The 13380-nt window shown below is 51.8% G+C and overlaps 6 protein-coding genes across 6 annotated transcripts; 4 read left to right on the top strand and 2 right to left on the bottom strand.

Annotated features, from left to right (window-relative positions):
- Positions 1-65: 65 nt before the first annotated feature.
- Positions 66-866, top strand: N7515_008752 (uncharacterized protein; the record flags this gene model as incomplete). The annotated part of the gene is made up of 1 exon (XM_056669496.1): positions 66-866. The coding sequence occupies one exon, from the start codon at positions 66-68 to the stop codon at positions 864-866; it is 801 nt and encodes a 266-aa protein (XP_056519326.1).
- A 303-nt stretch (positions 867-1169) lies between these two features.
- On the bottom strand, positions 1170-2766 carry N7515_008753 (class I SAM-dependent methyltransferase; the record flags this gene model as incomplete). The annotated part of the gene is made up of 3 exons (XM_056669497.1): positions 1170-1379; positions 1437-2407; positions 2460-2766. The coding sequence occupies 3 exons, from the start codon at positions 2764-2766 to the stop codon at positions 1170-1172; spliced, it is 1488 nt and encodes a 495-aa protein (XP_056519327.1).
- Positions 2767-3093: 327 nt separating this feature from the next.
- On the top strand, positions 3094-4604 carry N7515_008754 (putative cysteine synthase; the record flags this gene model as incomplete). Its single annotated transcript, XM_056669498.1, has 5 exons — positions 3094-3351; positions 3404-3463; positions 3523-3641; positions 3700-4370; positions 4426-4604. 5 exons carry the CDS (start codon positions 3094-3096, stop codon positions 4602-4604), a joined length of 1287 nt encoding a protein of 428 aa, XP_056519328.1.
- A 179-nt stretch (positions 4605-4783) lies between these two features.
- Positions 4784-6745, bottom strand: N7515_008755 (Myb-like DNA-binding domain protein; the record flags this gene model as incomplete). Its single annotated transcript, XM_056669499.1, has 1 exon — positions 4784-6745. One exon carries the CDS (start codon positions 6743-6745, stop codon positions 4784-4786), a length of 1962 nt encoding a protein of 653 aa, XP_056519329.1.
- A 261-nt stretch (positions 6746-7006) lies between these two features.
- On the top strand, positions 7007-8649 carry N7515_008756 (beclin 1; the record flags this gene model as incomplete). The annotated part of the gene is made up of 2 exons (XM_056669500.1): positions 7007-7051; positions 7096-8649. 2 exons carry the CDS (start codon positions 7007-7009, stop codon positions 8647-8649), a joined length of 1599 nt encoding a protein of 532 aa, XP_056519330.1.
- A 2857-nt stretch (positions 8650-11506) lies between these two features.
- On the top strand, positions 11507-12727 carry N7515_008757 (Clr5 domain-containing protein; the record flags this gene model as incomplete). The annotated part of the gene is made up of 3 exons (XM_056669501.1): positions 11507-11673; positions 11801-12045; positions 12135-12727. The coding sequence occupies 3 exons, from the start codon at positions 11507-11509 to the stop codon at positions 12725-12727; spliced, it is 1005 nt and encodes a 334-aa protein (XP_056519331.1).
- Positions 12728-13380: the final 653 nt, after the last annotated feature.

Raw genomic sequence — 13380 nt, forward strand, 5'->3', positions numbered from 1 at the left:
AACCACGATGGAGTATCCGTGAGTATACTGGCCTTCACCCACTGTTCGTGCAGAACCTGCTAATGATGACCCTAAGCACCACGAGAAAGCGAAAGCGTGCCCAAGACGATGATTACCCACCCACCCAGCCACGAGAGATACGACCACCGTTCTGTCTAGATTGTGGAGGACGGTCTCACCAAGGTTCATGCTGGCCCCGCTGTCAGAACTGTGCGTTCTGCAGAAAATGCGGCGAGATCGGCCACTACTGGCGACACTGCAGTCTCTTTGTCCCCCACAAGCAGTGGAAACAACTGAAAGCTAAGCATAAGGCATACACCAGACCCAGAATCGAGAGTCTCAACATTACTATGCCGGTGGTGAACCCCGAGCCGGTCATGAACCGGGAAACCTTGAACTCGGCTATCCGAGAGCACCTGAAAGTGGCTCTCGATGGGCTCTGGAGGCCGGTTGGTCACTCACTTCAGACATCTCCGGTGATAAACAATGTCAATATAATCACCAAGATCCTCCCTTCTGAACTAGCGACTCGTGTTATTGCCCCAGACACATCTCTGCTGCAAAGAGTCAAGCCCAACCCCAAAACACATCAAACTACTAACCGTCGGCCCAAATCTACCAAATACTCTTCTGGTATGTCTGCAGCTGGCCGTGCTGCCTTTGGTCCTCCAGTGTTTGGTCAGCCTGCCTCTGTCGGAGCTAGGATTTCTGGACCGGCATTGTCTCAGAAACAACCTGTTAGTTATCCGAACTGGCCCATCCTCAACGAAACTCCGTTTGGCACAGTTTTCTCAAAGAGCCTCTCGTCTTCCATGCCGGAGGAAAAGACAGGGGAAAAATGTGCGAGCAGTAGCACCGAGCTTTGAGTTTGAGCCATTGGTTTTGCCTTAATTGTATGTGTTTCCTGTTGTTTGTGTCATTCACGAAGGGGGCCCAGTTATGTATGAACTTGTATGAAGCTATGTGAGGAAGATTGAATATGAATGTATCGCGCTGGAAGATTGCCTGGAGGCAACGCATTTCCTGCATGTTAGTATTAGCATCTTCAATGTCAAAGTCTTGTAGTGAAGAAAGATGTCCCTACAGATAAAGCTACAATATGTAAAAGCAACTTGTACTAGAAGTGACCCTCCCCAGGACGGTTCAATAGTATTGAAATTGAGATCTATCTACACAGTCATCAACATGCTAGCATTCTTATACCAGCTCAACAGCGGATTCTCCCCATTCCGCGTCTCCGTATCCTCAATATAAGCCCAACGGTGCACGAACTCCTCATGGCTCGTAACCTGAGTCAGCTTCCCCGTAACAGCACGGTACATGTCCTCCGCGACGTTGAAGTCCGTCGGGAAGAAGATATCAAAGTATCCCTGCTGGACCTGTAACGAAATCAGCGCCAGTTCACATTTTTCATCGGAACATGAGCATCAACTTACAAAAGGAGTCGTCACCGGCACCGTCTGCCGCTGGTACCGAGTCTGCACGACTGGCGCATTGATCCCAGGCACGGCATCTGGCAAGGAGTTAAAGTCACTGGAAACCAGACGGTGAGCCGGGAAATACTGATTCAGGACATCGAAGAACTGCATCAGCCGGGTGGGGATGTACTCCGGCAGCGTGTATTCCTTCCTAAAGGGCGCTGCGGAGCAGAGGCCACGGAGAAGTGGTGGGCCCAGCGGACTCGGGAACGGACGGCGGGCGGCAGCTTGGCGCACGCGTAGGAAGCGAGCGGCGACTGGGTCGAGCTGATTGTTGTAGTATTCGTGGAACTCGCCGTCAGCGTCGATGAGGACGCCGCCCTGTTGGGGCAGCTCGGTGCTTGTGTTGTAGCGGATGGTGTCGTGGGCGAAGTTGTCGAAGACTTCTAGAGCGAGGAAGAAGCATGGTGAGTGCACGTATGTGTCCCAGTCGAAGATTGAGCGATTGACGATCTCGACGTGGTCGCGGTGGCCCTTGGCTGTGAGCTTGTCGGTGAGATTCTTGTATTGGAGGTCTGCTAGCGCTGGCGAGATCTCGATGATCTTGAATTTGGTTCGCTGGTACACTTCGTGGTCGGTGTCGCGGATGAAATCGAGGATATTTAACATCATGGTGCCGTTTCCGGCTCCCATTTCGTAGATGATGAGGTCGTGGTATGGGTATAGGGTCAGCTTGTAGTTTGAGACAAGATACCGCGCGATCGTCTCGCCATAGTATGGTCGGAACAATTCTGTCGGTGTGTGCCAGAGCTGTCGCGCGATGTCCGGATTCGTCTCATCAAGCTTGTCCTCGAACTCCGTATAGCGTTGGCCGAGGAGCTTGTGGAACGCCGGCCCGTCTTCGATTTGGTTGAAGTCGAATGGCTCGCCGGGACTGAAAATCGTCGCGTGTTTGGAGAAGTACCCGTAATGCGGGTTGTATAGGCTGTCTGGAAGTGTGGCGTCAGTTATGGTTCTGCATCGTCTGGTCGCTGAGCTTACCGTCGATGAACTCGCGTGTCAGCATCTTGACCTGTCGTGGTCGCTCGCGTCGATTGCGAAGCTCCTTCGCTGTAACTGTAGGGTATGTCTTGTACTCCTGGTCGATGTTCTTGGGGTAATCCCCTCGTTTCGTCCAGAGCTGAACTTCATCCTGCAGCTTGTTGCGCTTGTTGCTGGCGGGTGTGCGCCGAGTCAGAAACGAGCGGGATTGTGGTCGAGCAAGTACTGAAGGTGACCGTCGTAATGATTGGCATGCTGGGTGCCGGAAAAGCTGTCGGAACAACTGGGTGAGGACTGGCGAGTCCATTGTGATTGGGCTAAGCTCCAGGTGTGATCCGGGGAAAAGAGCAAAGCCGTCGGATAACTTTGGTTGCCTCAGGCGAGTAACACGTGCCTCAGCTTCAAGGCGATTCAGTAACTTCGTTCCAACACTTGAGAGACTAAATTGCGGAAGCTAAACGAAACAAGCTGTATGCATGAATTGGTCTGCTATTGAACTTCATCAAATTCCTTCTATCATTGAGGGATCACACGAGCTTCTCCGTCTTGCGCCTGAAAACCCTGGTCCAAGCTCCATATCCCTCCCGTCTATGCACTTCATCTCAATTTCAAAGACATAAGAGTGCATGGAACAATGCCGGACCATTCAACAGCATACATAGGCACGGCCTTTGTGGCTGGTGTTTGTCTGGCGCTCACATATCAAGAATTTGCGCGTCCGAAGCGTGAGGAGACCGCAACGAACCAGACATCTCCAACAAATCACCTAGTCGCCCGGCCTGGGCCGCCAACTATTGTGGAAGGAATAGAGGGCTGCATTGGAAACACGCCTCTCCTCCGGATCAAGTCACTATCAGATGCGACAGGATGTGAGATCCTGGGCAAAGCAGAGGTATGTACTTTGGGTACACTACGCTAGAAAAGACCCTTAACAATGCCTGCAGTTTCTGAATGGCGCTGGCCAAAGCTCAAAAGATCGAGTGGCACTGAGCATGATTGAAATCGTATGCCGAAGACCTAAAGCAGAAGATACATTACAAAAGTCCCACTAACCCCAAACCAGGCAGAAGAACAAGGTATCCTGACGCCCCATTCAGGCGACACCATCTACGAAGGAACGTCAGGATCAACGGGCATTTCACTAGCAACTCTAGCCCGAGCAAAGGGCTACTTAGCACACATGTACACCATCCCGCCCACCTCTCTCTATTTCCAAAGGAAAACTAATCCATGCAACCAGCTGCCTCCCGTCAGACCAGGCAATTGAAAAGTCCAACCTTCTCCTCAAACTGGGCGCAATCGTCGACAGAGTCCCACCAGCACCAATCGTCGAGAAAGACAACTTCGTCAATCGCGCACGAGCACTGGCCAAAATGCACACGGCCTCATCGGGTAAGCTCACTGCGGAAGCCAGCTCCGATCTCCCCGCGCCACAAGCGCAGATGACTCGTGGCCGGGGCTTTTTCGCCGACCAGTTTGAAAACGAGGCTAACTGGCGCGCTCACTACGATGGCACCGGTCCCGAACTGTATGCGCAATGCGGTGGCCACATTGATGCTTTTGTTGCTGGGGCGGGGACCGGCGGGACTATCTCGGGTGTTGCGCGTTACTTGAAACCGCTGCTGCCGAAGCTTACTGTTGTGCTTGCTGATCCGCAGGGTAGTGGGCTTTTTAATCGGGTTGTTTATGGGGTTATGTTTGATGTTAAGGAGAGGGAGGGGACGCGTCGGAGGAGGCAGGTTGATACTATTGTTGAGGGGATTGGGATCAATCGTGTCACGGCCAATTTTGAGGCTGGGAAGGAATTGATTGATGATGCTGTAAGGGTTACTGATGCGCAGGCGTTGGCTATGGCTCGGTGGTTGGTTGAGAAGGATGGTATCTTCGTTGGGAGTAGTAGTGCTGTGAATTGTGAGTTAGTTCGTGGTCTACTTCATGTCTATGTTTTATTGATCATGGATTATAGGCATCGCTGCTGTCAAGACAGCGAGGACGCTTGGCCCTGGCCACCGGATTGTTACAGTACTTTCGGACTCTGGCTCACGGCATCTGTCAAGATTTTGGGCCAAAGCTGGAGATGTGGGTGGCGCTACTGACACGAAGCTCGAGGATGTTATGAATGCACGGGACGAAGACTTCCAGTAAGAGTTGATTGAGTGAGGCATGGTCGCCAGGAAGATGGATATGGATGTGGATATAGTCATCAATCGTCGATAGGCGCCTCCCCATTATTATAGTTGTATTGTCACCCTCGTCATTTCAAGGGATCGATAAATATGCCCAGTAAGCTTTTGGGTGCGGACGGCTTGCTGTCGCTCGTCTTACTACCCTGGGTACCAACTACCAAGCTGCCCAATCTCTTCCTCTGCAGTGTTTCCTAACGAAGCCCTGCTATTTCCGTCCTCGATACTCTCCTCTGAGTCCCACTCTTCCTTGATATCATCCTCGGCAGTGTCTGCTAACGAATCCCTGCTATATCCGTCCAGACTTTCCTCGGAGTCTGACTCTTCTTTTATTTCATCCTCACCTGACGAGGTCCTGCTGATTGCATCCCCGAAACCCACTTCAGAGTCTGATTCCTCCTTTATCTGAACCTCCTGCTCTTCTCCGGGTGGCTGCTGTTCCTCCACATGCCCTTCCGTGTTCTGTCTTATCCCGGCGGTAAATCCCTCCGCAACAAAAGCACGTAGTAACTCGAACTCCACCTCATTTCGCGATCGACCCTTGAACTCGCCGTGTATCCGAGGCCAGCTGAGGCCTGACTCGGTGCTGAGCCGAGACAGAGCTTCTAGTTCAGGCTGGGTCCAGGGCGCAGAAAGAGGAGGCGGATTGGTCAGACGCCTGGTCCAGTGAGCGTAGAACCAGTACCATATTGAGTGGTATCCGCGACCTGGCAGCATGGGCATGACATCCATGACCTTTTTTCCTTGTTTGTGCATCATGGACACGATCAGCTTTGCTTCGTCGGGTGTCATGGGACATCTTTTGCTTGGGGTGTTGTCGGGTGACTGTGTAGATAGAACCTTGGGCCCTGTCTTTGGCGTTGAATTGTCTTGTAGAGTTGGTTCAAGTGGCACATCCTTTTTTGGCGTACTTTTGGGTGCTCCGTCTCTCTGTTTGCCAGCGTCCTCGTCCCCATGGTCATGAGCCTCGGTGTCTACTGGCACATCTCGAGGTGTAGCTCTAGGCACGTCCTCTTTTTGCTTGTCAGCATCTTTGCCACCATGGCCCACTCCCTGATTATCGTTTTGAACTGCGGCTTCAATGGCACGAGCTGGGTTCTTCGAGGGAGTATCCTCGCGCTGCTCTGACGGACCGTCGTGATCCTTGGTTGGCACACGGCGCTTCCCACGAACGATCTTCATTTTAGATGGCGTCGGGGACGGTTCATAGTCCTGCAAGGGGTCATCCGACTCGTCGCCGTCTGGTACTGCTGCAAAGGACCAGTCGCGCGTCACAGGGCTCGAGTGATATTTGCGCTTCGCGGCCGGCTGGCGCTTTTTCGGTGGGGCCTTGGGTTTCGTCTCTGATCGCGGTCTGCCGCGTTTGGCAACAGCCCAGATGGAGCCACTCCCTGGTGGAGATGGAGACTTGACAGTCGGAGTGAAGCTAACATTCTTTTTCCGGGTCTCTGTGGTGGGCGTTGAGAAGGATTGAGGCAAGTCCGGGACGTCCCAGAGGGGATCTCGCGGTTTGGAAGCGGGTTTGGTTATTGCGATAGGATTGATGGGTCGCGAGAAATATGGCTCTTTGGGTACAGGACTAAGCCCGGTAGCTCCAGATGCCTTGAAGGTAAACACAAAATCAAGAGGATCATCCCCGTTTGTGTTTGCTTGTGGCTCCCTCGACGCGGATCCTGCGCCTTGGCGTAGATCTGGGGAGCCAGTAGGAGGAGTAGGTGTCATGGAAAAAAAGTCTTCTTCCTCTCCCTTTGATCCGTCGTCGTCGTTGTCCGCATCACTGTCTTCTGGTCCGGCCAGGTCGCCCCGTAGAAGCCATGATCGTGGGTGCTCCCCAGTGTCGTCCTCAGCCCGTAGACCCATAAGATGCCCATTGTCTACCACAATATCCCCCGTTGCTAGGTCAATCTCGTCGCCAACATCGGTGAAGTCGTGGCTATATTTCGCGAAAATGCCTTCAAAGAGAGACTTGAGCCGCGAGTCGTTTTGGGCACGTGCAGCCGGGAGATCGAAATCCGGTGGAAGCTCTCCCTCATCGCTGGGAGTATTTGACAGACATGGCCTTTTCGCTGGCCGTTCCATGTCGTGGTCGATGGAGTTGTCCATGCTGCTCGCGATTGCGGATAAGAACGGTGGGGCGCGTGCCTTAAATGTGGTCAGTTGGCGATGGCGTAGACGAACATGGCTTGATTAAGACGATAGCAAATAGAAGGTTGATTCCACGCGAGTAAAGGAGTGCAAGCATAGGCGCAAGCAAACATGAAGGAGTGCAAGTATGCGGATGGCGGAGGCAAAACAAACCAAACATGACGTTCCCGAGGCTCCAGCTCCCCGACTTCATCCCACATCCCGACTATCCCGACAACGATGTATTGCCAGAAGTGTCGCACGCCGCTGAAGCTGGATGGCTCAGTGGAATCGCTAAATCCAACTGCTTTTGATTTACTATTTAGTAGGTCCGCATCAAGGCTGTCATTTCCGATCCCGCTAATCAAGCTATGGGTCTAGACTCTACGGGCAAGACGCTGTCAGACACTGGAGCTACCTCCTCAGCGCGATCAGCATATCCTCCCGAACATCGTGACAAGTACGACCAGTCCTCGAAACATGCTACGTTACCGGTTTACAGACGGTCTATCCCGGCCCCTCGTGCAGGAGGCCAGCACAACCCGCCCACGACACCCCGGGCCGACAGCGGCAACATGTCGTTCGTAATGTTGACTGAGTCCCAAGTCACACCACCGCCGGTCGCTGATAGTAGCCCAGCTTCCGGGAGCAAGCACAACCATACACAAGCCCAAACCCGTGGGCAGGAGGACGGATCAATCGTTGATCAAATAGAGAAGACGACACGACTCTTTGAGATAGTCTCGGCGCGCTCCGATATTGATCATCCCATTTGTGTGGAGTGCACCGAGCTGCTTGTGGAAAGCTTGCAAAAGCGCTTGGCGGGGTCTACAAAGGAGCGTGATGCCTACATATCCTTTCTTAGGAACTTGAACGGGTCGATTCCGACCGCGGAGGAGCTGCAGGCGGCAGAGAAATCATTGAATGAAAGCCTGGAGGCGGAACGGGCCACATTTGCAGAGCTGCAGTCCTTTGAGAATGAAAAGGCCGCTCTGGACGCCGAGATTGCGAGCTTAGAGAATGACTCGCGGCGCCTGGATGCGGACGAGGAGAACTTCTGGCGATCTCGCAATGCGTTTGCCTTGACGCTGACAGAATTTCAAAATGAACGGGATGCCCTCAATATGCGCTACGATCATGACTCGCAGCAGCTTGAGCGGCTACAACGGACGAATGTCTACAATGACGCGTTCTGCATTGGTCATGATGGGTATTTCGGTACTATCAATGGACTACGGCTAGGCCGGCTGGCCAACCCATCGGTTGACTGGCCTGAAATAAACGCCGCGTGGGGACAAACGGCTCTGCTCCTGGCCACGATGGCTGAGAAACTCGGATTCCAATTCCAGGGGTATCGTCTCAGGCCACTGGGGTCCAACTCGCGAATTGACAAGGTTGAGTACCCCGTGCAGCCATCCGGTCAGCCTGTCGAGGGGGCTGCACCGAAAGTGACCCAACTAGATCTGTTTTCGTCCGGCGATCTGCCACTCAACCTTCCTTGGCTTCATCGTCGCTTTGACTCGGGGATGGTGGCGTTCCTTGAATGCCTGCGACAGCTGGGCAAGTTCGTTGAAAAGACCCCTACACCTGTGATCAACCCCCGGCGGGGCCAGACCGGCGCCACTGCACCGGGGTTGAAATTGCCCTACGAGATCAAGCGGGACCGAATTGGAGATGCCAGCATCAAGTTGGGCTTCAATCAGAACGACGAGACGTGGACGCGTGCCTGCAAGTACACGCTTACCTGCTGCAAGTTCCTCCTTGCGCATGCCAGCAATCTCGCTAGTACCGGATCTAGCAACTCCGCTGCCGTCGCGGCAGCCGCCGTAGCAGCCGCCGACCAAGCCCGACAGCCGGGCAGTCCTGCCAAGGACCGACCATAAATCAGACAAGGGGTGGTGAATATGTACATGTAAGAACAAGGTGAGGCTGCAGTTCAGGATTCAGATGCCAGACATGGGGGAAGGAAAATCGCGCAGATCCTTGACGATATGGAACACCTGCACAGCGCATCGCTTTCTCGTACCTTTTGTCGACAAGCTCTAAGCAACAGTCTAGGGGGCGATGACAATGATATGCCTAGCATAGCACGGGAGGTTTCAACCAACACACTAACCCACGATCTCATTGGATCGTCACAACAATACTGGATCGACGAGACATCCCGACCAATCCGCTCCCTGACATATGTCGGCTGGATGCAGGACTAGCGCGTGGGCAGGGGGAACAGACCTCTTTCTCACACTCTATTCCCCACTCTCGCCGTTCTCCCCATTCACGCAAATTGCCTAATTATTCCCATTTTACCATAATACCAAAAGCACCACAATTCTGAGCAGAAAGCCTCGGGAAAAGAAGCCGGCTCCGATATGCAGCGTCGTTGCGCCACGATTCAACTCTCGAGTCTGCTGTTCATCTTAGTACCTGCATGCGATCCGAGCCGGTGAACGGTGGTCCGTGGACCTATGAGCGTGGCAGCGGCAGATTTCTCCGTTTCGCAGATGGCAGTGGAGGGGGATCCACGCGGGATAGCCGTTGTGTTCCCAGCACTGTCCACTTCTAAATCGTCTTGCCAGTTGGGGAAGGAAGCTGTTTGGTTGAAAATAACGAGAAAAGCCAAAGTACGGAGTACGGCACTTTTGCAAATCTTCAAATCCTACTAGTTTATGCTCCAATAGGGTACTCGATTTAGCGATTTGTGTAACTAAGGTATCTGTCTTTTTTCTTTCTAACTACTAGTTAGTTACTCCTGGTTTTGGTTTTATATAATCCTGGCGGCAACTTTATTGTCAGCTCATGAATGTCCCTTTCTCTCTCACCCCTTTTCTCACTATGGTTGCACATGTAGGTACTTTGCCTCTTCGTCCGGATATCAAAGGCAAAAATACCTCCCATCCCTCTCGGGGAGTTAGGGGTTTCACCTCCCCGAAAGGAACCGTAGATCACTGCAGCGCCCATCGCCCGCCCGCTTCTCCCACCTGACACTTATCGGTTCTTGACTTTCGCCCTGGGGGTTCTAGCCCTTGGGATATGGGCCAACCCGTGCAAGCGCTGACGGATGGGGCGTGTGCCGCCGGGGTATATGAGCGTGGGATCCAGGACAAAACGGGAGATTGAATTGAATCATCGGATGAATACGAAGATTGGTGTATGACTCAGTATTCGAATTGAGGGTACGTTGATATGCGTCATGTGCAGTACTAATTCGTTGCAGCGCTTGCAGCGCTGACGAGTAGGCGTTGTGGCCACAGGAACAGCTGCAGAGAATAAGTTGAAATATACCGGGATTCTGACTATACTAACCTTGGGAGGCGAGGACCAAGTCTAAGAAAGAAAAGAGGAAAGCATAACGAGGTCAACGTAGCACGGACCTTGCATCGTAAGATGGCGCCTGGCTCGTTAAGGGGTGGAGGTCTGAGGTTTGAATTGGAGCCTTGGCAATAGCCTACAAAGACGGAGTGAATAATACCTCCAATACAGAGGAATATGCGTACAGACTATAAATACTCCGCTTGAGGGAAATTGGTGACAGGGGAACCTTGTCCGAAGCCCAAAGCGCATGCGTGGAGACTACTGTCCCTTGTGGATCCGTGGGGATGACACCTGTTCAACGGCTGGTGCATGTTTCTCGTTCCCTTTCCACTTTTCTAGGCTTAACGGTTTTTGCTCCTTGCTTAACGGTTTTGACAGTTGAGATCTGGCACGTTTGGAAGCGTTCATGTCAGGTGTCATATGGATCTAGGGATGCCTGAATCAGTTTAGCCACATTGATCATATACATACCGAGGCCGATCTACACCCGTACTCGATGGAACTACAACGTTGTATATCACATCCCTGATTAGACCGGGCGGATCCATGGTGCTGGGAGAATTTTAGACTCGACAAAGAGAGCTGTCAGGGAGGTTTCGGCCCGCTCCCGGTGGTTTTCTGTTCTTTTTTTCATCGGATCTGCATAATGTTGGTTGTTATGGTTGGGATTAGTTTGGTACTTGCAGGAACAAGTTCTATTGACACTACAACTTGTTTCGTTACATACCTTGACACCTACCTGTTGATACCTGGATACCTTGAGACCTAAAGAAGTACACAAAAAAAGGCAACGGAAAATGCATCCAATTTGCGGCCAGTGCACTGCAGGTAATAGTTCGCTTAGGCTGTACAGTAGGGCCAAAAGTACGAAGTATCCTTTTTCTCCACTTGGGCATAGTTGAGGGAGATACCAGGGGATCAATGAATCCGTGAAGAATGAATCAGAGAAAAAGCAAGGATAAAGGAGACCTAAATATACGAGATAGAGATATATCAACATGTGAATATCAAATGTAAATCAAAACGGATATATTTTCCTAAAAATACAACCGTTGACGATCGTGACAAGTTCCAAGGTTGCCTGTCGAGTGGGGCCCGGCAAAGATTGTGATTGGGCCGGGGAACGAGGGGGTCGAGGGTCCGCGTGCACGTCGCCGCAAAGAGGAAGGAGGATAGTCTTGGCGACCCTGATCTTTTGCCTATTAGTTATTTATTTTATTTGATTTTTCGATTATTCTCAAGGTATTAGCAGGGTATTGAGAGGTATTAGCAGGTATTATTTATCTATTTTATTATAAACTCACTTGAATCACTGCCCATAACATAAGATTTGCCATTCTTTAAACTTGACATGGACCATGAACTTCTCTTCTTGAGACCAGTATGAAAAGACAACTTACTCTATAATATCATCTATATCTCTTCAATATGGAAACTTATCCCCCCATCTCCCCTCAATCCAATGTCTTTCGACCCCGCCGATCGGACGACTGGCATGAATACCGCGAAATCATCGAACAGCTCTACCGCAACGACCAGTTGAAACTCCGCGATGTCAAGCGCATCATGGAACGAGATTATAAGTTCTTTGCATCGTATGCCTATCCTTTTCCTTACTATTCTCAATCTTCACCTCCATCCATGTGTTGCAATGTCAGCACTTCTCTCTTCCCCGTTATAGATCCCCCACCTTGGTCCCAGTATCGACTAACTCAAGACCAGAGAGAAACAATACAAAGATCGACTGGCCGCATGGCATGTCCGAAAGAATATCAAGGCCAAAGAGGTCCATCTTATGCTTCGCAAGCAACAGAAGCGTGCAGCCCAGGGCAAACAGACAGCCTTCCGGGTAAACGGGCAGAACGTCGACCCAAAGCGTATCGCCCGCTTCGTCCGTCGTTATGGCACCTCATGGGATACGAAACCAGGCAAGGAACCAGAGACCGAGCCCCAAAGTCCTGAGCCTCGTGAGTTCTCCGATAGAGTCCTTGATTACATATCAAGCCGAACATTCTATCATCTCAAAATCCGTATGATAGAGTCTGATAATCTGCAGAAACACCCTCCGATATGACCTGCTACACCCCCGAACCAGCGGACGAACAAAGCGTCACAACACCCATCTCCCCAATCCCGGACATGCATTCCCCGCGAGAAATGCCCCCCTTCCCCCTCGGCTCATACGGTAAATCCCCGGTTCTCCCGGCGGTCCGTACACATGATATTGATGCAAGATATCCCACTCTAGACCCAAACCACCTCGAAAACCTCCCCGACTTGGAACTAGATGAAAGCCCCATGCCGATGACCATGCATTCAACTCATTCAACTCAGCCCCGCCATCTCCACTCTTACCACCACTCAATAGGAAACCATCTCGCCCATGCCCATTCCCAGCCGAATCATCACGTTGCTGCCCACGGCCACCGTCATGGCCATGGGGTGCATGCTCAGCCTGGGCCTGCGCCGAGGGATTTAGAGGATGCGCCTGGTGAAGAAGATACGCATCCGCCGGACTGGAATACGGTTGAGTCGTTCCAAACGAGATTGCAGGGGTTGGATTATACGCTTACGCACACGATGTCGAAGTGGGCTAGGGATGATCATCCTAATTCGGAAGTTCCTCATCATGAGGGATTGGGGATGTGATATGGTTTTGGTTCTGGTTTCGACTTTCTTTCTCGGCTCTCATTTGCGTTTTGTTTATGTTTATTTGCTTATCATCATCCCATCGAAAGCGTGCGAGCCTTGTCATATCCCATTTCCCTATTCCCTTTTTACTTTTCTTCTACTTCGCTTCTTATGTACATGGTCCCTACTCTCCATCCCCCCTCACCCAGTCCATCTCATCTCATCCCATCCCATTTCCCTCCAATAGCAAGAGAGGGAAGATTCATAGCAAGGGCGTTATTATCCGTTTAGAGTGCGATCTATGCATACCATCTGAGCCTTTCTGTATATCTTGCATCATGGTTATTCCTTGTATGGGTAGCACGAACCAAAGAAACCAAACAATCTACATGCCACGAGGCTCCACGAACACATCCAGTCTGTGTGTCCAATACAAATACTACTCCCCCATCACCACGCATCCGCTCGACCGATATCCTCGTCCCGAATCACCACCGTTTCAGCACGTCTCACCAGAACCAAACTTCACACCCCCAGATCATGACTCGGCCTCCCCGACAGCTACTCGGCTGTAACCCCGGCTATGAGCTCAGGCTGCCACGTTCCTTATCCTCGACTCTTTCCTCTCCCACGATCATATTCACCCCACCTGGCAACTCCTCTCCGTGAAT

This window comes from Penicillium bovifimosum (genome assembly GCF_028826915.1).
Source record: "Penicillium bovifimosum strain IBT 22155 chromosome Unknown utg000006l_segment0_segment0, whole genome shotgun sequence".
Lineage (NCBI taxonomy): Eukaryota > Fungi > Ascomycota > Eurotiomycetes > Eurotiales > Aspergillaceae > Penicillium > Penicillium bovifimosum.